Raw genomic sequence first — 23,290 nt, 5'->3', positions numbered from 1 at the left:
TCAGGGGTGTGTCGAACTCATTGGTTACGAGGGCCGGATCTGACAGAAATGAGACCTTGTTGGGCCGGGCCATGCGTGTCATAAAATGTAGTGCCAGGTAGCGGAGATATAAACTTTATAAAGGACACAAACACAAAGGGTGGGGTTTTTTTAACTTAAAATGAAAACGTGCTTAAAACATCAGCACTCTTGCAATATTTTGCTTATTTAACAGTGTCTGATAACTGACACCCCTTGGCTCTGAATTATTGCATCAAAATGTCTCTGCTGTTGCAGTCTTGAGTGTGCTGTTCAGGAGTGTATCTGTAAGCTGTGAACCTATCATGAGGTCATTTCGGGGGGGAACGCGGGGGAACACAGTTCCCCCGGGTGAGGTGCAGGGGGGCGGGGCACATGATGAAGCCCCGCCCCCTGCTTCCGCCCGCCTCGCTTCCAGCCCTCATTCAGCCAGGAGGAGGCAGGAGAAGAGGGAGGGGAAGTTGCTTCCTCCCTGCCTCTCCCCACCCCTGCCTGCCTGGGGCCAGGGAGGGCCTTGGCGGGGCTTCCTCACACTCCCGCTGGCCTTGCAGGTCCACCGCCGGGCCCCTGATGTCAGGGGGTGTGGCATATGCTAATGAGTTATGCTAATGAGTTCCCCTAGCTCTTTTTCTACGAAATGACCCCTGATGATGACGCAGCAGCAGCAGAACTGGAAGAAGAAGCAGAAGACAGCCAGTTCCACTGTGGGCCTGATAGAAGCCCTCCAGGGGCCTCATCCGGTCTAGATAATTAAAATGGTGGTTTCCAGTAGTCAAGAAAGAAAGAGAACAATGGCCCTTTCCACACTCTCCTTTTAATCCATGTTCCTCTAAGCAATTCTGCACTAAAATCGAATTCAGCATTATTATTTTTTGGGTGTTGGGTTTTCCCCCCCCCCCCCCCGTGTTGCTGTTGTTTTTAACTTTAACTCTATTTTATGTGCTAAGTGCAAATGCATCCATAAATTCTTACTGGTTACTTGACTAAGAAAATTAAATTTCATGACTGAAAGGAAAACGAACTACAGTATCAAAGCCCCCCCCCACCACCAAAAAAGCTCACCTCTTCTTCTTTGGCATACAAATGATAACAAAGACGTTGAATGGTCCCCAGGCTTGTGATGGCTTCAGGAATACCTGCTCTCGTGTGCGCTAGACTAGCCAACAACTTTCCTAGAGAGAAATAGATACGAACATTATACACATAAATCGTGCTAGAAGCATGGACGGCTTCAAAAGGGAATTAGATAAGCATATGGAGCAGAGGCCCATCAGTGGCTATTAGCCACAAAGTATGGACAGGGCTCTGGGGCAAGTGATGCTCTGTCTTCTTGGTGCTTGGGCGGGTCAACAGTGGGAGGGCTTCTAATGTCCTGGCCCCACTGGTGGACCTCCTGGTGGCACCTGGTATTTCTGGCCACAGTGTGACACAGAGTGTTGGACTGGATGGGCCTTTGGCCTGATCCAACATTGGCATCTCTTATGTTCTTATGATATTAGGAAGGGTTTCGTTTTTAAGTATGGCTTACGATTCCCAGTGTATCCAACGATTAAGTGTTGTAGTACTAGTAAGCAGTGTTCCCTCTAAGGTGAGTTAGCATGAGCTAGCTCATAGTTTTTTAGCATCCGGCTCACACATTTTTGTCTCAGCTCAGGAAGGGATGGGCTCCAGAGCAAACTAATGTATGCAGCAGCCAAATCGCTCGCTAACAGCTTTAAGGCCAGCAACTCACAGAATAGAATTTTGGCTCACAAGACTCCACAGCTTAAAGGGAGCATTGCTAGTAAGGTTTCCATAGTCACAATCAGGGCTATTTTGGGGCAGGAACGCACAGGAACGGAGTTCCAGCTGGCTCCCAAGTTGGCCACGCCCAGCAGGAACTCATTAGCATAACAGGCCACGCCCAACAGCAGAAACTCATTGGAATTGGCTATATCAGGGGTGTGTGGCCTAACATGCAAAGGAGTTCCTGCTACAAAAAAACCCCTGGGTTTTGACAACAAACAAGGTAAACAGAATAAGAAGCAAAAGGTGGGTGTGGCTGGATGACCACACTTCTGGTAACATGGGGGATGCGGCCTAATAGGCTAATAACCCATAGTATCAGGGGTGTGGCCTAATATGCTAATGAGTTTTTGCTGTTGGGTATGCCTTATTATGCTAATGAGTTCCTGCTGGGCTTTTTCTACAAAAAAAGCCATGGTCACAATATTTATCAGTATTTCTACCTGTTTTTGTTACCCTTGGTACAAGTAGCGTCGACCAAGGCCCACGGTGTGCTCCAGGGTGAACGTGGAGCTCCTGTGAAATCAGCATATAAAATTATGCCTGGGGTGGGGAGAGCTCTCAAAGAGAACTTTTTCTCCCTCTCCCAAAATACTAGAACTTGAGGGCATCCAATGAAACTGATGGGCAGTAGGTTCAGGGCGGACAAAAGGAAATGCTGCTTTACACAGCAAGTGATCAAAATGTGGAATTCGCTGCCAGAGAATGTATTGATGGTCACAGCTTTAAAAGGGGATGAGACAAGATTCATGGAGGAGAAGTCTATCAATGCCTACTAGCCATGGTGGCTGAGGGGAACCTCCACATTCAGAGGCACTAAGCCTCTGAATCCCAGAGCCAGAAGGCAACATTGGGGAAGGCCTCGGCCTCTATGTCCTGTTTTTGTAGTTTGTGTGTGTGTGCCTGGAAGTCATGGCTTGGGTGTTTTCAGAGAGGTGCTTGCTATTGCCTGCCTCTGAATCCCGGCCCTGGTATCCCTTGGAGGTCTCCCATCCAAGTACTTGCCAGGCTTGGCCTTGCTTAGCTTCCAAAACCTGATGAGATTGGGCTTGCCTGGGCTATCCAGGTCAGGGTACCTCTATGCACTGTTGTTGGCTGTCTGGAGGAACTGGTTGGCCACTGTGTGAGACAGGATGCTGGACAAGATGGACCTCTGGTCTGATCCAGCAGGGCTCATGTTCTTATTAGGGGAAGGCCTCTGCCTCTCTGCCCTGTTGCTGGCCCTCCAGAGGAACTGGTGGGTCACTGTGTGACTCAAAAAATGGTGGTCACAGTCACAGAACAGACCGCAAAAAGAAGAAAGAAACTGTGAGGTAACTGCGCTAGATAATATTTCAATAATAATCACAAAATTGTACAAAAATGTGTGCAGAAAATTATATAAATATACAAGACAACAAATGATGTGTTGACGATGGTCTCTGGAATGCTCTATCGTTTCGATACTGTTCTTCTTCCGAGAATGAATGAATCCACAAATCCACAAAAATCAAAACAATAGAGCATTCCAGAGACCATCGTCAACACATCATTTGTTGTCTTGTATATTTATATAATTTTCTGCACACATTTTTGTACAATTTTGTGATTATTATTGAAATATTATCTAGCGCAGTTACCTCACAGTTTCTTTCTTCTTTTTGCGGGTCACTGTGTGAGGCAGGAGGCTGGACTAGACGGACCACTGCTCTGATCCAGGAGGGCTCTCCTTATGTTCTTATGTTAACTTGAAGCGGGCGTCTCCAACCTTTTTGAGGTTGTAGACACCTTTGGAATTTCGAGAGGGGGTGGTGGAGCGCCACCCTAAAACGGCTTCCACAGGAAATGGAGCCAGGACCAAAATGGCTGCCTCAGGAGGCAGAGTCAAACAGAATATCGCCCTCCTCACACCCCCTGAGAAAAAGGAAAACCTGATGGGGAAAGGAACCACATTCTGACTAAGGAAAGCCTGGTTGCTTACCACCAGTCCTCCTCATCCTCCAATAGAAAACTGTTTCATGTGAATGAGGGAAGAACACAACAAGCCCTCCCGTACAATGGCCTCACACACTTTCTGAAAAGTTCGGTGGGTGCCAAGGGATGTACGAGTGGGTGTCATGGTGCCCATGGAAGTTGGACGCTAGTTTCTCTATAGGGGAGACCTGTCTCCTCTGCAGAAACTAACTGGGGATTCTGTGTGAGAAGGGCAACACGAAAGTCCCGACACCCATTGTTTCAAGAGGACAATTAGCCTGGATCTTTGCCACCAGGCAATTCTCTTTCACAAGAGAAAACTACCTTTCTAATCTTTGTGAAAACTGAAACGTTTCATAATACCTTGTAGAAGTCGCACGTTGTGCTAATAAATCAGTTTTTGTACTGACTTCTGGGAAAATGTAAAAGAATTGTGTACGAAATGGTCAGTGACTGCTGTAATTGTGACTAGTACAATGGCATGAAGCAAGTGTTCTGATACGACACAGGCGAAATTCAGTAGCACCTTTTTGCTACAGCCTGGACTTTAGTTTCTTCCATTCTAAGAAGGAAAATATGCCTTTAAGGAATCAATCTGGCACAGAATACTTTCCCTGTTGTGCTGAGAAGTGTATTTTGAAAGGGTGGCACTGACCAGGGACCCAATCCATCACAAGTTCTCACTGAGATGGGAAACTTAGAATAGGATTTTACCATATTAGTATGCAGGGGTGTATGCGAATGGGGTGTTACCATAGAGTTGCCAGGCACAGTAGGTTATGGAGTTGCCAGCCCCCCAATCCAGGCAGGGTTTCCCCTACTTTTGTGGGCTCTTCCCCACTGCTGGCCAGCTGGGGAAAACCTGCCTGCAAATGCCCCGAAACATGGCGCAATGACATCACCCAGAAGTAATGCCGTCACGCTGCCAACGTCACACAGTGACATTCTAGTTTGGGGGCAAAACTCTATGGTGAAATCGGGCTCAAACCATAGAGTTTTACCCCAAAACTAGATGGTGGCGTGGTGATGTTACCTCCGGGTGACATCATCGCGCCGTCTTTCAGGGCACTTGTGCACTTGGCAGAAGCTCCAGGAAAGGACCATCGTTCCCCCCACTAGCAGAAAGGTAGGACCTGGAACCCCTAGTGGGATAAGGAGGGCCCATGGCGGGGCTTGCTGTCAGTGACAGAGTGACGTCACTTCCAGGGAAAGCCCAGAAGAGACATCATGCCTCTCTAGGAAATGCCAGAAATGCCATGGTTCTACCAAAGAGTTTCCAGTGATTCCTAGAAAGGCATAACTTGACTTTCAGGTTTTCCCTGTAAGTCCTGACACATCGTGGGCGTGGCAGCCATTATTTGATTTCATTTGCGGCACCCGGGTCTCAAACTGCTGAACTATTGACCTTCCACAGCCTGCAGTTCAGCGTCTTAAGCTAGTAGCCACCGCAGCTCCGAGGGCAGAAAGGCAAGGCATACATTTTGTAAATAAATAAACAGAACAATTGCAGGCCCCCGTTACACTTTGTTGTATTAAGAGTGTTCGTTACACACTATTCCATGCTGAATGAAGACATCTGCTCCTTCGTATTTCTTACCTGTTAACACCAGAGTACTGGCCTCTTCTGAACATAGTAGGTCCACCAGAATCGAAACTCCCCGTGCAGACAAACTCACCGGGTCCTTATCAACAATAATTCTAGCCAGTACAACAATCTGAAATCAAACAGGCATTTAACACAACACATGAATTAGTTGTCTTACATTATTGGACTTCTTGTGTTTCCTACTTTCCAATATAAATAAATCTAACCAGCTTTTTGTTCCCATACTATACAAAAGATTTTTACTGGGACAGAACATAAGAAAAGCCATGTTGGATCGGGCCAATGGCCCATCCAGTCCAACACTCTGCATCAAACAGTGGCCCAAACCCAGGTGCCATCAGGAGATCCACCAGTGGGGCCAGAACTCCAGAAGCCCTTCCACTGTTGCCCCCCAAACACCAAGAATACAGAGCATCACTGCCCCAGACATAAGAACCTAAGAGAAGCCACGTTGGAACAGATCAATGGCCCATCCAGTCCAACATTCTGTGTCACACAGTGGCCAAAACCCAGGTGCTATCAAGAGGTCCACCAGCAGGCCAGAAGTCCAGAAACCCTCCCACTGTTGCCCCTCAAGCACAAAGAACCTGAAGTTTTTTCCTTCTTACTCCACGTTTTTGGAACTCCCAGTTTTAGCGAGTTCCGAAAACACAGGGTGAGAAGGAGAAAATTTCAGGTTTTGCGCCTGGTGAGGAAAAATCTACTGCGGAAAATTTCACATAACGCGCAGTTTTTAGAACATCGATGAGGGGAATTTCACTACTGCGGAAATGGTATAAGGGCAGACACTATAGGATGTTAATGGGCAGTAGATTCAGGATGAACAAAAGGAAATACTTCTTTACTCAAGGAGTGATTAAAAGGTGGAATTCGGTGCCAGAGGATGTAGAGATGGCTATAAGTTTCAAAAGGAGACTAGACAGATTCATGAAGTCTATCAGTGGCCACTAAGTCATGGTGACTAAAGGGAGCCTCCACATTCAGAGGCAGTAAACTTTTTAATACAGTACTAGGACGCAACATCAGGGGAAGGCCTCAGGCCGTCTGCTTTGTTGTTAACCCTTTAGCATAAACGGCTGGCCACTGTGTGAGACAGGATGCTGGACTAGATGGATGGTGTTCAAAAACTATCCCCTCCAAGTGTTGAATACACTAGGTTGTTGTTTCCAGGTGGGGTTTCCCCTGCTTTTGTGGGCCAGCAGTGGGAAACCTGCCTGCAAATGCCCCGAAACACAGCGCAATGGCATCACCTTGAAGTAATGTCGTCATGCTGCCAACGTCACACAGTGACATTCTAGTTTGGGAGCAAAACTCTATGGTGAAATCGGGCTCAAACCATAGAGTTTTACCCAAAAACTAGATGGTGGCGTGGTGATGTTACCTCCGGGTGACATCATCGCGCCATGTTTCAGGGCACTTGTGCACATGGCAGAAGCTCCAGGAAAGGACCATCGATCCCCCCACTAGCAGAAAGGTAGGACCTGGAATCCCTAGTGGGATATTGGAAGGAGGGCCCATGGCGGGGCTTGCTGTCAGTGACAGAGTGACGTCACTTCCAGGGAAACCCCAGAAGAGACATCATGCCTCTCTAGGAAATGCCAGAAATGCCATGGTTCTACCAAAGAGTTTCCAGTGATTCCTAGAAAGGCATAACTTGACTTTCAGGTTTTCCCTGTAAGTCCTGTCACATCGTGGGCTTGGCAGCCATTATTTGATTTCATTTGGAAACAGGAGCTAGAGGGAAGGAGATCCAATGCTGACTTTTTTCCCCCTCTCAGAGTGGTGGCGGGCAAGAAGGGTCACTAGCGGAAGGTCTCCCACCATAATGCGAGGGCTGGCGACCCTATAATATGATTGGATGTTCCTTCATGGGGGAAAAATAACTCTCTTCAAATAGAAAACAACTTGTCACTGTGGTATAGTAGTTAAAAGTTTCAGACTACGATTTGGGAGACCCAGGTCTGGATCCCCACTCTACCACAGAATCATGCTGGGTGACCTTGGGCCAGTCACACACACCTGGCTGATCTACCTCACTGGGTTGTTGTGAAGAGAAAATGGGGAGAGGAGAACCGTGAGCCACTTTTGGTCCCCATTGGGAAGAAATGCAGGGTGTAAATGAAGTAAATAAATAAATACATGTGTCAGGGTGAATGGCTCGAGCATTCCCTTCTCCTGAACATCTTAGTCGTCTATGCGGATGGTATGATTTTAAGTGGAAGAACACTGTCACGTGTGATTAGGGCTGCCAAGTGGGGGCGGGTGGCGGGTAAACCCCTGCTTCAGAGGCCCGATTCCCGCTGCCGCGGAATCGGGCCCTGGGGGGAACTCTGCTCCCCGAAACGCAGCGTGGCTGCGTCACTGGAGGTGATGCAACCATGTCAATCACATTGGGGCGTGGCCCCGATCGTTGGAGGGAAAACTCTATGGTTTTTCCTCCGACGATCGGGGCCACACCTTCAACGTGATCGACGTCGCGCGTCACTTCTGGTGATGTGCTGGCGGCGCGTGCGCTTATTGATGGACGGCTCCCGGAGCCCGGTGAGGCTCCCCCGCCGGTAAGAAATATTGACTTGGCAACCCTATGTGTGATACACTCCAGAAACATGGGGTTTATCATCCCAGAATTAAGCCTAAATCCCAGTGGAACCGTTACACTGCTATCAGTCAGATTTATTAGCCAGAAGTAATTTCTACTGAATCAGGACCAGGTCTCAGGTTGAGTCTCAAGTCCTTTCTCCCACTATGGAAAGATAAAAAAAGAACAATCTTTTTTTTTATTAACATTTTTAACCTTTGACAATAAACATAAAATGCAGAACACTTTAAACTTGAATACTTTTAACAATCCAAAGTAAATCATATCTTGATACAGAGGATCTTGAGGAAGGAGGGTCTTTCCCCACTAAATAGTTTACAATTGGATACCAAGTTTTTACCGCCTTATTTTGATTAACAAGCTATTGAGTTATTGATTAAATTAAAAGTTTACTTAAAATAAAATAATCCAAAATTTTATTTAGCCATTGTTGAACAGAGGGAACTTGTTGGTCTATTCATCTTATAGCAAAATTTTAGCTATTGTCAATAAGATAGGGTTGTTCCCTTTGTTTTATTGTGACCAGTGTTGCCTCTAAGCTGAGTTAGTGTGAGCTAGCTCACAGTTTTTTAGCCTTCGGCTCACACCTTTCTGTCTTGGCTCGGGAAGGATGGCTCCAGAGCAGACTAATCTATGCAGCACCCAAATCTCTCGCTGACAACTTTAATGCCAGTGGCTCACAAAGCAGAATTTTGGCTCACAAGACTCCACAGCTTAGAGCAGTGGTGGCGAACCTATGGCACGGGTGCCAGAGGTGGCACTCAGAGCTCTCTCTGTGGGCACGCATGCCATCGCCCCAGCCAGGCCCAGACCATCATTAAAGTGTCGAATTCTCTGCCAAATAATTTTAAGTAAATGAAAGCATTTGGGATTGCTTTCCTTACTTTGTTTGTATCATCGTAAGTTAATGTATGAGTTGTTTTTTCTAAAGTACAACCTCAGTATTCAGGTTAAATTGCCGTGTTGGCACTTTGCGATAAATAAGTGGGTTTTGGGTCGCAGTTTGGGCACTCGGTCTCTAAAAGGTTCGCCATCACTGGCTTAGAGGGAGCATGGATTGTGACTATGTAAAGCTGCCCAATGTTCTACTAGTATCACTTCTGGTTTCAGAGGCATTTCAACTTGAAGAAAGAACAATCTTTTTTAAACAGTCCTGTACGGCCTGGGACCAATGTACCTGGAGGAGCACTGGCTCACTTATGAACCCACCGAACCACCATGGTCATCTCCAAAGGCCCTACTTCGGGTGCCCCTGCCTTCTGAGGTTAGTGGGGTCACCAGCTCTGGGTTGGGAAATACCTGGAGATTTTGGAGGTGGAGCCTAGGGAAGGTGGGTTTTGAGTAGGGGAGGGACCTCAGCAAGGACAATGACACGGAATCCACCCTCCAAAGCAGCCATTTTCTCCAGGAGGGCTCATCTTGACAACCCTAGAAATGAGGTGGGTGGCAAACCCTGGAGAGGGCCTCCTTGGTGGTGGCATCAAAACTTTGAAACTAGTTAGTAGGTTAACTATGTGTGTTAAGGTTTTTTGGGTGAATAGGGAATAAAACCTATAGTTAATGTTAGTTATGAATGCCTAATAGCTTAAAACTTGAAAGAAGGTAATGATCAAGTAGATATTGTAAGGATTTCAAATGGAGAGTCTAAAGTCTATAGAGAAAGGAGGAACTAAAGAGTACAAGAAGCAAGTTAATAGATATTAGTAAAGTTAGAAAGGCGTACCTAAAATGTTAAATCTGTGTCTTTAGCTTTTATCACTAAGAGGTTAGTGAAAATGATGGTATATTGATTTATTTGTATTCATAAATGTTAATTAGAGTGTATGTGATGTATATGTGGCATATTGAAAACCCAATAAAAAGATCATTTAAAAATAAAAAAATAAAAAAGATGTTGTGTTACAAATGTATATGCCTGTTTCAAGGAGATCTAGTGCTTTACTCAATAAGATAAACAATTGCTTGGTGATGTCTGTTCTGAGCCTAGCCTCAGAGATTAGATGTGGAAGTAAGAAGGTGAAGACAAAAACCACAAACAGTTGCCTGTCATGAGTAAATGCCTGTTATCTGTAAAGCTAAGGGTGCCTTAGTAAACAAGTAACAGAATGTGCATTAAAGAAATGTAATTGGTAAACGTAGTAAATGTGAATGAAAACACAGTAAATACGAAGTGAACAGGTCACAGGGTAACTGGAGACGCAAGGTGATACTATATAATGCATGGTGTGTCTATTAGAATTTTGGAGCACTTACTTTCAGTGCCTTGGATAAGGATCCCTCTGTAGTTCGAAATACTTAAAATAAATTATTTTCTGCTGAGGTCCATTGTCTCCATTTGAACCCCTCATTCTGGGACCCTTGAAAAATTTCCCCATCACACCTAATTCCAGATATTAAATGATCATCTACATTTTGTACCAATGGAACTTTCCAAGAGCAGTCCTATATAGAGGACTCATTTAGGAATAGAAGCTGATTCTCAGTCTGCTCCCAGCTGGATGCCTGTGCTCCTGTCCTGTGCAGGCTCAATGATGTCTGGAAAGCCAGATGCTCTGTCATAGTGGTAACAAGTCCAAGTGGTAAGAGGGGGTTCTTTGAAAGAATACTTTTACTGCAAAGCATATTTTTGGTAAGTTTCCAGATGCTGAGGCTTGCAGTAAGTTCTAAATCAACCATGTGCAACTTAAGGAAGTACTTCATCCAGTCATCTTTACATTTAATGGCAAATTCAGAAATATTTATGTATTTCTTTGGCCACTGTAGGAAACAGGATGCTGGACTAGATGGACCACTGGTCTGATCCAGCAGGGCTTTTCTTATATTGTTCCTAAGATCACTATGATGGATATATGTGTATGTGGTACTTTGAAGGCTCATAAAGTAGTATGCTGTGGATGAACATCCTTATTGCACTAAGAAAAAATACTGAGAGCTGCTACTGGCCCAGAGCAAGCAGTGGAACTATATCTCACAGTACCAGAGGAAGTAGATATCCTGTCACTGGGAGCTAAGCTAAGATGATGCTGTTGCAGCAGCTGCACAAAGGAGCAGAACATTTCACTGTAAGTCAGATATCAGCTGATCACTTCTTTGTGTAACCCTTTCAGTTTTAAATATTACATGCAACAGCATTTGGTACTCCAAAATTTTCCTTTGGAAAATTGTGACTAGAGCTCAGTTACTTTCCAGAGCTTGGAGGACATACATAATCACACCCATTCTGCAGTCACTCTATTGGTTCACCATCAGTCACTGGATTGAGTTCAAAGTATTGGTTATCACCTGCATAGTCCTTAATGGCCTTGGACCCACATACCTGCAAGACTCCCTATCTTGCTGTGACCCACCACAACAGTTTCACTTACCTGAGCAAAGCCTTCTGAAAGTGCTACCCTGCAAATGGGTAAAATCAGTGGCTGCCTGTTCACATGCATTCTCTGCTATGGAGCCTAACTTATGGAACAGCCTACCTCAGGTGATTAGGAAGGATCCCACGCTTCTATAATTCTGCAGAATAGGCAAAACAGAAATGTTCAGGAGGGCACTTCTGTAAAGGGACTAGAACTGAACATGTTGATGAACAATGCTGAAAGCATGCAGCATACCTCCAGACAGGCCCTTGTCTTTTGCAGCTTCTACTTTACAATCAGATGCTGCCGCCTTTGAGGTATTAATAGATTCCAGCAGCGAGACAAATTCCAAGAAATTAGATTCATTTGGTATCTGTCCTTCTTTAGCTTCCAGATCAGATTTAGAGGTTGGCAAAAGTTTTTCTTTGTCACTGTCTGTCTCGATGGAATTCTTACTCAAAAGGACATCTGTCCCACTGTCCACACTGAGCACACGAGCATGTCTCTTTTCATGAGCTGTTTTATAAGAGGGCAGGCCTAAGTTTTGTTGCCCTTCTTTCAAAAGTACAGTTGTGTTCGCCAAAACCTCAGAAACATTTCCTGGAGAAGTACATACTTCCACATGACTACTGGCTGGTTTATCACTATGTTCCTTTTCAGCATGGTCTTGTTCACCAGATTCATACCCAGAACATTGGTTGGATGATGTATCTACATTTAAATTCTCTGGTGTTCTTAAACTTTCACTTGCTTCTTGATAAGCACGGAGTCCATTATCATCAGATAGTTCAAAAGTAATCACAGGTATTCTCACTTGTTCATTATTGTTTTGCCTGCTGTGTTGATCCACTGCAGCAATGCCAGAGTCAAGGTTTGAACTGGACTTTTCAGTACCAAGCATCTTCAGATGGAGTGAGCCTTCTAAATCACTAGTTGAATTTTGGGTACTACTCATAGTGATAACGATTTTAATTGGTTCATGGAGTGGAAGCATATCTCCAGGAAGAGAATTGTCAACAAAGGCCACAGCTACCTCACTGTCTGAATCATCAAGGTGTACCTTCATATCATCAGCATAAGGACTTTCTACGGGTCCATCACTTCTCTTGACTGCCACCATATTACACTGTGGACAACTGCTTGTCATACTGTCTTGGGCCGACACATCCAGATTTTTCTCTCTCTTGAAACATTTTGGATTGCTTAAGTGCTCTGAAATGATGACTGAATTATCACTGTTCCAAGGTTCAAAGGAAAGGCCGGTTTTTAAAATGTCATACTGAGACAAGGAAAGACTTGGCAATTTTTTCACCACACCTTTATCGAGTGGAGTATCGTCCACTCCGCTGTGGCCAGGAGGTTGCACTTTCTCTTCTTTTTCGCTGGTTGTACTACTGATAAATGTCTCCACAGCATTTGGCTTTGCCACTACTGCTGATGTAGTAGAACTTGACATAAGTGCCATAGAAGCAGTGAGAATATCTGCTTTGACACAGGGTGAGGTAGATGAAACTGGTTGAGCAGCCTGGTCTTCTAAAATTGTTACCCCTAATAAGAACAAACACAAATATAAGGTCATCCTAAATCAACATGAAGTTCTGTCACTACAGGCATTTCAGAGAATCCACAGAACATTCCCATTAAGATTAATAGGACAGTGCACAGTTTAGCTGCATCCCATTGCTTTCATATTTCTTGTTACAGCACTCCACTGCATAGTCAAGATTTAATGCCTACATAAAAAAACCCCAGATTAGTATGAGTATATGAAAATGTACACTCATCTTTCATGTATGAAATATCACCCTAAAGAAAATTAAGGAGTCTTTTTATTTCTTTTTATATCCCATCTTCTTCCAAGGAGCTCAAAATGAAAGACAATGAAGGATTCCATTTCATCCCAACAGCAGCAACCATGTAGAGTAAGACAGTGTGACTGGCCTATGGTCATCCAGTGGCCTTCATGAGAAACGGGCATTTGAACCAAGGTTCCCTGCTCAGAACTCTAATCACTATACCATACAGGCTTGTAGTGGCTTAAATATCAACTGCAAAAGGCTCAAGCTGCTGTTGAGCAGTTTAATGGTTTTCCCTCGGATGGTCGTGGCCCCACCCCCAGTGTGCCCGGCGTGGTCGCGTCACTTCCGGGTGACGTGGTTGCAGCGCACACGCGCACTCCAGGAGCGAGCCGGGAGTCCCCCGCTGCAGCAACAGGTAGGACTTGGCAACCCTACCCCCAGAGGGCTTCTATCAGGCCTCCTGCTTCTTTCTCCGGTTCTTCTGCTGCTGCATCGTAGCTTGCTTTGCCAGACTCTCTCAATCGCTCAGGAGAGATAGATAGGCAAGCTTCTCTTCCCCTCCACTGGCTGAGGCTCCTCCCGAAAGGGAGGGAGGGAGAGTTTGCTTTACGTGGCTGCCTCGATCCCACGGGGAAAATACAAAGCACCTTTAATACCAACAAAGTAAGTAAAAAAAAACCCTTTAATTGTATTGGTGTCCTTTATAAAGTTTATATCTCCGCTACCTGGCATTGCATTTTATGACACGCATGGCCTGGCCCAACAAGGCCTCATTTATGTCAGATCCGGCCCTCATAACACATGAGTTCGACGCCCCTGCCATAGAGTCTAGGAGAAACAAGTCCTAGAGTGACATCACATCTCCACTGAAACTTCCTTCCCTCCCCAAACTCCGCCTTCCCCAGGCCGCCTCCCGTAACCTTCAGGAATCTCCCAAGCCAGGGTGGGCCACCCTCGCGTCACCTCTTGACCGCGTACCTGAAAAGCAGCCATCGCCCTCTCTGTCTCTACTGCCGATTCCAGAAAAGGTTCAAATACTGACATGGATATGGGACCGCTTTCCAGGATCAAAAACTGCTGGGCGGGGTTATTATAAGCGAAAAGAGTGATGGCGTAGCCGGCCCGTAAACGGATATCCTGAAAGCAATCAGAGAAACATACAAATATTCTTGGACAAAGCACACAAGAGTAAATTCCTTTAAAAACGTATGGGGGGAAACCCAGCATTGGATTAATTTCTGTATTATTTGCATGCCACTCGGAGGCACAGCCCAGGAATTCTACATACGTGGGTCCTCCCACTCCCAAGGGTTTGTTCAGCCCCTGCTTCAAGACTGCCAGTGAGAGGGAGCTCACCAGTTCCCTAGGCAGCTGATTCCACTCATGCACAACTGTCAAAAAGTTTTTTCTAATATCCAGCAGCCAGAACCCTCCCATCCTTAATTTAAGCCCATTCTTGGGAGTCCTCTTCTCTGCTGCCCACAGGAACAGCTCCCTGCCCTCCTCTAAGTGAGAGCCCTTCAAATACTCAAAGAGAGCCATCATGCCCCCCCCCTCAACCTCCTCTTCTCCAGACTGAACCTTCCCAAGTCCCTCAGCCTTCCCTCACGGGGCTTGGTCTCCTGGCCCCCGATCACCCTCGTTGCTCTCCTCTGCAGCCGCTCCATTCTGTCCACATCTGTTTTGAAGGGACAGCCCTTCAAAGACTTCAAGAGAGCCATCCTGTCCTCCCCCCTCCTCCTCCTCTTCTCCAGACTGAACATTCCCAAGTCCCTCAGCCTTTCCTCGCAGGGCTTGGTCTCCAGGCCCCCGATCATCCTCATCGCTCTCCTGTGTACCCACTCCATTCTGTTCACATCCTTTTTGAAGGGACAGCCCTTCAGATACTTCAAGAGAGCCATCCTGTCCCCCCGCAACCTCCTCTTCTCCAGACTGAACCTTCCCAAGTCCCTCAGCCTTTCCTCGCGGGGCTTCTCGGTCTCCAGGGTCATCTAGTCCAACCCCCTGCACGATGCAGGAAATTCACAACTACCGCCCCCTCCACACACCCAGTGACCCTTGTTCCATGCCCAGAAGATGACAAAAAACCTCCAGGATCCCTGTCCAAACTGGCCTGGAGAAAAATGGTTTCCTGACCCCAAAGTGGCCATCAGCATTTCCCTGGGCATGTTACTCTCTTACAGGAAAAGTGCAAATAATAATTTGTTGGCTCGGATGTGATGGGAAACTGTGGTCCGCTGTGAGCCACGAAGGGAGGGAAGGGAAAGGGTAGAGAAGACTTTCAAGCTTGGAGACACTTCCAAGTTCATTTACAATGCTGGGGTCTATGTCTGGGTTCAGGCCAACGCTGTACACCAGGCGTCCCCAAGCTGTTTGAGCTGATAGGCACCTTGGGAATTCTAACACAGAGTGGTGGGCACAGCCAGAGAATGGCTGCCCTGTCTTACCTTCGGCCCCATATTGAAGATGAAGAGAAGAAGAGATTGGATTTATACCCCGCCCTTCATTACCCAAGGGAGTCCCAGAGCGGTTTACAAACTCCTTCCCCTTCCCCTCACCACAACTGTCACCCTGTGAGGTAGGTGGGGCTGAGAGAGCTCTGACAGAAACTGCTCTTTTTCAAGGACAGCTCTTGTCAGAACTACGTCTTGCCCAAGGTCATCCAGCCAGGTGCGAGTGGAGGAGTGGGGAATCAAACCTGGTTCTCCCAGATTAGAGTCCGTGCACTTTAACCACTTCACCAAAATGAAGAAGAGATTGGATTTATACCCCACCCTTCACTACCCAAACGCCTCTCCCTTCCCCTCCCCACAACAGACACCCTGTGAGGCAGGTGGGGCTGAGAGAGCTCTGACAGAAACAGCTCTTTTTCAAGGACAGCTCTTATCAGAACTATGGCTTGCCCAAGGTCATCCAGCCAGGCGCAAGTGGAGGATTGGGGAATCAAACCCGGCTCTCCCAGATTAGAGTCCGCACCACCACACCAAACCGGCTCTGATTGAAGATCCTGGTGCAGTGGTAGCAGCTCCCGCCGAAGCAATGTTTTAAAAAATCTGCACTGAAATAAGAAGAAGCCTTTCTGGGTAAAAGTCCCGGACGGCTGTGCCCTCTTTCTGAAAGCACTTGGTGGGTGCCAGGAAAGTTATCGGTGGGCACCGTGGTTCCCACGGGTGCCATGTTGGAGACCCCTTCTGTACACTGTTCTGGCACTGTGTTACCAAACTGTAGTCTGACACATGTGCTTGGGCTGATAGTTGACCCTCTCGTATATGTATGTTGCCCCTTGGATTCTAACGGAGGGAGCTCCATTTGCATGTTCAAAAGAGCATGTATGTCTTACATGGGAAGAAGAAGAAGAAGACGACGAGGAGGAGATTGGATTTATACCCCGCCCTTCACTACCCGAAGGAGTCTCAGTGGCTTACAATCTTCTTTCCCTTCCCCTCCCCACAACAGACACCCGGTGAGGTAGGTGGGGCTGAAAGGCTCTCCCAGGAACTGCCCTTGAGAGATCAGCTCTGAGAGAACTTGTAAGTGACCCAAGGTCACCCAATAGCTGCATGTGGTGGAGTGGCGAATCAAACCCAGTTCTCCCAGATGAGAGTCCGCGCTCTTAACCATTACACCAAACTGGCTCTCATATGGGGGACAGAATATGGGGGACGTAAGGGAAACAGAAGGGCTCTCTGTGCACCTCATACTTCCATCTCCTGTGAAAGTTTGCACTCAGGTTTTAGACCCACAGAAGTTGTATGACAAGTGCCTCATACATTATCTTAAACGCGCCAAGGAGTCCCACAACATACTCCGGTAAACCTGGTACCTTGTCTGTTGAATAAAGAAGATGAAGGACGTCGGAATAACAGAAACCTTCCTGATCTTGTAACACAACCTGGAGGCGGCTGTTCTTTAAGACGATACACGCCAAAGAAACGGCAACTTCAACCTGAACGTTGAGTCGAATGGAAACACAAAATGAGAAATAAGACGGGTGGCCGTGTGAGTCTGTCTGTAGCAGCAGAAAAGAGCCAGAGGCCAGGAGCCACTCAAAGACTAACAACGTTTGTGGCAGGCGATGAGCTTTCGTGAGTCTGACGAAGTGAGCCGTGACTCATGAGGGCCCCTCCCCTGCCACGAATTTTGTTAGTCTTTGAGGTGCTCCTGGACTCTGGCTCTTCTCTACTACAGAATTTTTAAAAAAGAGAAAACAAATTTTAATGCATAACGTGCCGCAGAAGATGGAAAGGTTGACCTTTAAGAAACCTGATGCTTTAAGAAACATGATGTTTAGCAATGCAGAAAGTGTACAGTGCTCACTGCTTCTGTGTGTGTTGTCTGTGCGAGGGTCCTGTCAAGTGGCAGCCGACATATGGGAAGGAACCCCGTAGGCGTAGGGTGTTCAAGTTAGGAGACGTTCAGAGGTGGGTCTGCCATTGCTTTCCTCTGTATATCGGCCCAATGTCAAACTCGGCCTCCAGTTTGCCATGTATTCTGGAGAATGGGGGGGGGGGAATGCCTGTGGGGTGTGTGTGTGTGTGCTTGAGTATGAGCATGGCTCTGCGGAGTGGCGAAAGTAATTCCGCTAATAAGGTCGAATCTCCATTTGCATTTTTAATCCAGTTTCGTGCTGCTGCGACACCGTCTTTCTCTAAGCTTGTTTGAACGTTGTTTGGAGAAGTTTCTTTTAAAGCAGTGCAGAGACGCAATGACAGTGGAGCCGCCCCCAAAAGGACGATAAACATATACAGACGTGCAAAAGTATGCTAGCACTGTTGAGGTGTGAAAACGACACCAAATGTAGACAGCTTTTTTGAAGACGGACGTCGAATCTGCGTTTGCATTTTTAAATCAGTTTCGTGCTGCTGTGACGCCGTCTTTCTCTATGCTTGTTTGAATGTTGTTTGGAGAAGATTCTTTTAAAGCAGTGGGGAGGCGCAATGACAGTGGAGCCGCCCCCGAAAGGACGATAAACATATGCAGAAGTGCCAAAGTATGCTAGCACTGTTGAGGTGTGAAAACGACACCAAATGTAGACAGCTTTTTTTCAAGACGGAGTCAAAAGGCTGGGACACCGGTGGGAAAGACAAATGCAGATTAAGACAACCTCCCTTTGGGATGACCTTGGTCTGCATCTCTGCTTGCTCCGCTTTAGAGATAATGTAACTGTGATTGACAGGTGGGGTTGGGGGGAGCACGAACGGCTAGGCGGGAATGAATGTGTTGGCTTTGGTTCGAACTGTCAATATCTTTGGGGTTTCGTGCCAGAATATTAGTCCTGACTCAGCGAGAGTCTCTGCTTGGAACATCTTTGTTTCTCAATAAACAAATCACTGCCGGAGAGTGTTGTTGGGAGTAACTTTGCCCAAGAGGCTGACACCCTGGTACTCCTTGGTGGTCTCCCATCCAAATACTGACCAGGGCCGACATTGCTGAACTTCCAAGATTTGACAAGAGTGGTCTAGCCTGGGCCAGCCAGGTCAAGCGCTCCCTGCATAGCTGAACAAAGTTTGAGACCGGGAAAGGGGGGGGGGAGAAGAAGAAGAAGAGGAGGAGGAGGAGGAGGAGACTGGATTTATACCCCATAACCCCGCTCTTCACTTGGAGTCTCAGAGCGGCTTACAATCTCCTTCCCCTTCTCCTCCCCACAACAGACACCCTGTCAGGCAGGTGGGGCTGAGAGAGCTCTTTCCAGAACTGCTATTGAGAGAACAGCTCTGAGAGAACTGTGACTGATGCAAGGTCGCACCAGCAGCTGCATGTGGAGGAGTGGGGAATCAAACCCGGTTCTCCCAGATTTGAGTCTGCGCTCCTAGCCACTACACCAAACGAGACCAACAAAGTTTAATTCTGCGTATGAGCGTCCGTGTGCATGCACACATCTTCAGAATGGACACTGTTCAAGGTTCACTGATTTGAATCCTTACACTCCCCCCCTCACACACACAGACTATGACTGCCAGCCTCCAGACGGGATGGGACTCTGGAGATCTCCTGGGATTATAATTGATTTCCAGGCGCCAGGGATCAGTTCCCCTGGAGAGAATGGCCGCTTTGGAGGGCGGACTCTGTGGCATCACATACCCACTGAGGTCTCTCCCCTCCCCAAACCCCGCCCTCCACCACCAAAATCTCCAGAAATTTCCCAGCCTGGAGGTGGCATCCATAATCATACACAATAATCCCTTCAAGTGGAATATTCACTCGCTTTTGAGGAATCCTACTCATGGCCAGGGTCCAACCTACCTGAGGGAGTGGGGCTGAGAGAGCTCTGACAGAGAAACTGCTCTTTCAAGGACAAGCTCTGACAGAATATGCCTTGCCCAAGGTCATCCCAGGGGAGATCCGGGCCCTATACTACCACCGTGGTGGGCTGGATGAAGCCCTTAGGAAACATCCGAACATGGAAGAAACCCTAAGCCGTCAACTTGGAACTCGGACATACAACCCGTCATCTTTGGACTATGACATCACTGAGCACTTTGTTTGTATAGGACTTTAAGATGTACTATGTTTTTAAATTTATTATGTATATTATGTTTTTATTATGGCGAGGTTTTGCCTCGCCTCTGTAAGCCGCCCTGAGCGTATAGGGAGGGCGGGGTATAAATGTGAATAATAAATAAATAAATAAATAAATAATTTGTGCAGCAGTACACTGCCGGAAAGGTTCAAACAGAACACTGGCCATGCTTCGGCAATACTGGACTGAAGTCTTAAAGCAGGGGTGTCAAATCTAAGGCCCGGGGGCCAGAACCGGCCCATCCAGGGTTCTTACCTGGCCCACAAGCAACTGGTATGGATGGAAATATAAGGTACTCCCCCTTTTATAGTACCCCTTGGGGAAAACCTAGTCCTGTGTATGACTGGGGTATTGTGGGTTCCCCAGCAAACCAATTGCTTTCACTGCTAGGAATCAATTGCTTTTGTTTTGTATTTTGAGTAAAAAATAATATTGTTAACTCGGTTCGCCTGTGTCCTTTATAAAGTTTATATCTCCGGTACCTGGTGTTACACGGTACACAGGGCCCGGCCCGACAAAATGACATTTAGGTCAGATCTGGCTCTCATAACAAATGAGTTTGACACCTCTGTCTTAAAGGATCGCTTCTGTTCCTGGTGCCCTGCTTGATATACCGAAGAGGGTTGCCAAGTATGATTCTCACCGCAGCGGGGGACTCCCGGCTGGCGGCTGGAGTGTGCGGAAGTGATGCGATCACACCGGGCACGCTGGGGGCGGGGCCACGACCATCCGAGGGAAAACCATAGAGTTTTCCTTGGATGACCGTGGCTCCGCCCCCAGCGTGCCCGGCTGGTCACATCACTTCCGAGTGATGTGCACGTTGGGGTGGGGTTCCCACCGGGGCCCAATCCAGCGGCAGTGGGGAACGGGCCTCTGGGGCAGGGGTTTCCCCGCCCCCCGGGGGGACTTGGCAAGCCTAATACCGAAGGTATCCTATATTGGCAAGATTCCTCTATGGGCAGGTGCCAGCGGAGTGAGTGGGAGCTGCTGCATCCAGACCCAAAGAAAACAAAACCCAAACAGGTCTGACACGGGAGGTCAGGTTTGCCATCCTCCTGTTGGGGGCTGGAGATCTTCTGGGATTGCAAATGATTTGCCAACTTCAGAGATCAGCTCCTATCATGATCTGGGCTGTGTAAGCGCGGCCTAGCAGGCCTAGGAAGCCTGTGTAGCAGTGGGAGGAAGCTAGGCCTACAACTCCCAGAAGCCCCTGGGAGGTTTTGGAGCCAAAATTGACCAATAGGAAAAGAGGAGGGCTTGGAATAAAAGACTGGTGGAAGAGTGAAAGTTGTTCTTTCTTCCAAGAAGGCAGAGCCAGAAGGAAGGCTGCTGCATGGGAGAGACCCTCATCCTGAGGGCTGAGTGAGTAGTCTAGTGCCACTTGGAATAGTGAGCTAGGGACAGTATGTATTTAGACGCATTAGGGCATTTGATTTCTTTTCTATTCACCTACTTACTGTTATTAATCTGCACCTTGTTTGTTTGACCTCCTATAAAATAAACTATTTTCCTTGTTGTACTCTGCCTGGTCCTCACGCCTATTACTCGGCCAAAAGGGAAGTCTGAAGGTCTTGGAAGGATGCTCTGGGCCTTCTCGAGGGAACCTAAATCCAGAGTGGTGGCAGCGTCAGGTGACACCCCACTTGAGCCGTGACACCTGTACAGGGGAAGAAGCTGTCTTTGCAGCACCTATCCAGGTGGATCATAGAGGCGATCAAGCTGTGCTACCTTTTGGCCAAAAGGCCGCTCCCGAGTTTGCTCAGGGCACATTCTACCCGAGCAGTAGCACCTTCCTGGGAGGTGCGTCATTCAGTGATATTTGTCGTGCAGCAACCTGGGCTTCTCCTCACACGTTCGTGAAGCATTTTGCCCTGGATGTGTGTCTTCATCAGCGTTCTGCGGTGGAATGAGCTGTGTTGCAGGCAGCGCATGTCTAGGACCTTCAGCTCCCTCCTCCAGGTAGGCCTGTGTTGTTTGTTAATCTCCCAAAGGTGTGATTCACAGAGACCACGAAGAAGATAAAGAGGTTGCTTACTGATGATCTCTGAGTCGTCATCTGTGCATTCACACCACCCGCCCTCCTTCCCCTCTGCTTTTGGTCCTTTTGTTCTTTGCTCTGAGACTGATGGCAGCGGTCAGAAGAAACTGGCGGGATTGTCATGCCCCTCCCCTGGTCATGCGCAGTGGAGCCTGGCATGTGACTGGGGAGTGGGCGCGAAAATCCCTTTCACTTTCTAGAAGTACCGATTGGGGTCAGCACAGGCACACTATATCCCAAAGGTGTGAATGCACAGGTGACCACTTGAAGATCATCAGTTACAGGTAAGCAACCTGTTTTTTTTTTCTGCTCCTTTCTATTCCTTTTTCAAAATGCCCTTGGAAAACTGGTTGCTGTCCATGGACTCCTGCTTCATTGATGTGTCCTAACCATTGTAGTGGTATTCTTAAATGTCTGGGTACTTTCCTCTAATTTGCTGGCGGCGGGGGGGGGGGAATAAACCGGAGGGATTAACCTAATCATAGGGACATGAAATGAATGCCATTAAGCAAAGACAAATGGGTTTCCAAATCCTGCACAGAGGCTTTGCCTTTGTTATGTCATAACAATGTAATTTTAAGTCAGTGGAGTCTTTTGGGGGCCCAGAGCACTGCTTCTGCCTTGCAGGAACACAAACTTAAAGGACACCCATAAACATTGTGCCGCCAGACAGCACTGGCCTTTCAAAGTTTCCAGAGAAGGCAACATGGTAAAATTTCCCTCTCCTTCTGCACTGAACTAATTTTCTTTGCTGATTGATGAGATTGTTTAGGATATCAATTATTATTATGCCAATATAAAATAATGTCACTCCAGCAAATCTCATTGTAATGGTTTGTAGTATTAAAAATTTAAAGTAACATCTCAGGGAGAAAAAAAAGGGGAATTGATGGCAGGAGAAAATACAGAGTGAGATCATGGGACTTTTTGCAAGAACTTTTGTCCATTCTGTTAAGGGCTTCTTTGGACAGGCGGAATCTTTGAAAAGTTGAAGACAGTAAGAGAAGAGGAAGACCCAAAATGAGATGAATTGATTCAATAAAGGAAGCCAGGGCCTTCAGCAAAACCTGGACAAGGCTTCTCATTGATAGAACGTTTTGCAGGTTATTAATTCATAGGGTTGCCGTAAGTCAGAAGCAACTTGATGGCATGTAACACACACATTCTTCCATGGTGATAACAATGGTGGCCATTAGTAAGCTCTCACTGGCCATCAGCGGTATTGTCTTCAATCACATTATAGAAGGGGCAGAGCTATTATTGCAGCTGTAGAGGAGCCACTGGGGAGCAGATGGGATGAGGCAGTACCACATAAAATATCTGGGTTGGATCCAGCGGGGGAGTTGGCAGAGCAAATCTTTCCCCTGTTTATTTCCCCTGTTTGTTTACCTTGAAGCTCCTCTGAAGGGTGGAAGAGCCTCACAAGCAAAATGCAGGATTGGGGCTCTATGGCAACATTGGGAATAAGGGGAAAATTCTCCTTTAGCTACTGATACCATCCTCAAACAGAAGAGACAAACTTACTGGATCCCCTCTCCTCACTGCAGTGCCCTGGCCTATTGTTCATTTTGCATGTGTCCTGATCCTCAGAGAGGAGTTTGCTTGTGGAAGAAAGTAGGGAA

At 47.1% G+C, this 23,290-nt stretch overlaps 1 protein-coding gene across 1 annotated transcript in view; it reads right to left on the bottom strand.

Moving 5' to 3' along the window:
* The window catches only part of ANKAR (ankyrin and armadillo repeat containing), a gene marked incomplete at its 5' end in the record, with an annotated part of 56,903 nt that overhangs the window by 6,142 nt on the left and 27,471 nt on the right, over positions 1-23,290 (bottom strand). Inside the window, 4 exons of the mRNA XM_015408844.1 lie at positions 1,081-1,190; positions 5,354-5,471; positions 14,089-14,247; positions 16,934-17,056. Of these exons, the coding sequence (XP_015264330.1) occupies positions 1,081-1,190; positions 5,354-5,471; positions 14,089-14,247; positions 16,934-17,056 (510 nt within the window). The remainder of the gene's footprint in view (positions 1-1,080; positions 1,191-5,353; positions 5,472-14,088; positions 14,248-16,933; positions 17,057-23,290) is intronic.

Source organism: Gekko japonicus, unplaced genomic scaffold, assembly GCF_001447785.1.
Source record: "Gekko japonicus isolate JY-2015 unplaced genomic scaffold, Gekko_japonicus_V1.1 scaffold4269, whole genome shotgun sequence".
Classification (NCBI taxonomy): domain Eukaryota; kingdom Metazoa; phylum Chordata; class Lepidosauria; order Squamata; family Gekkonidae; genus Gekko; species Gekko japonicus.
The sequence above is the reverse complement of the archived record's forward strand: the minus strand, read 5'-3'. Positions and strand labels throughout refer to the sequence as shown.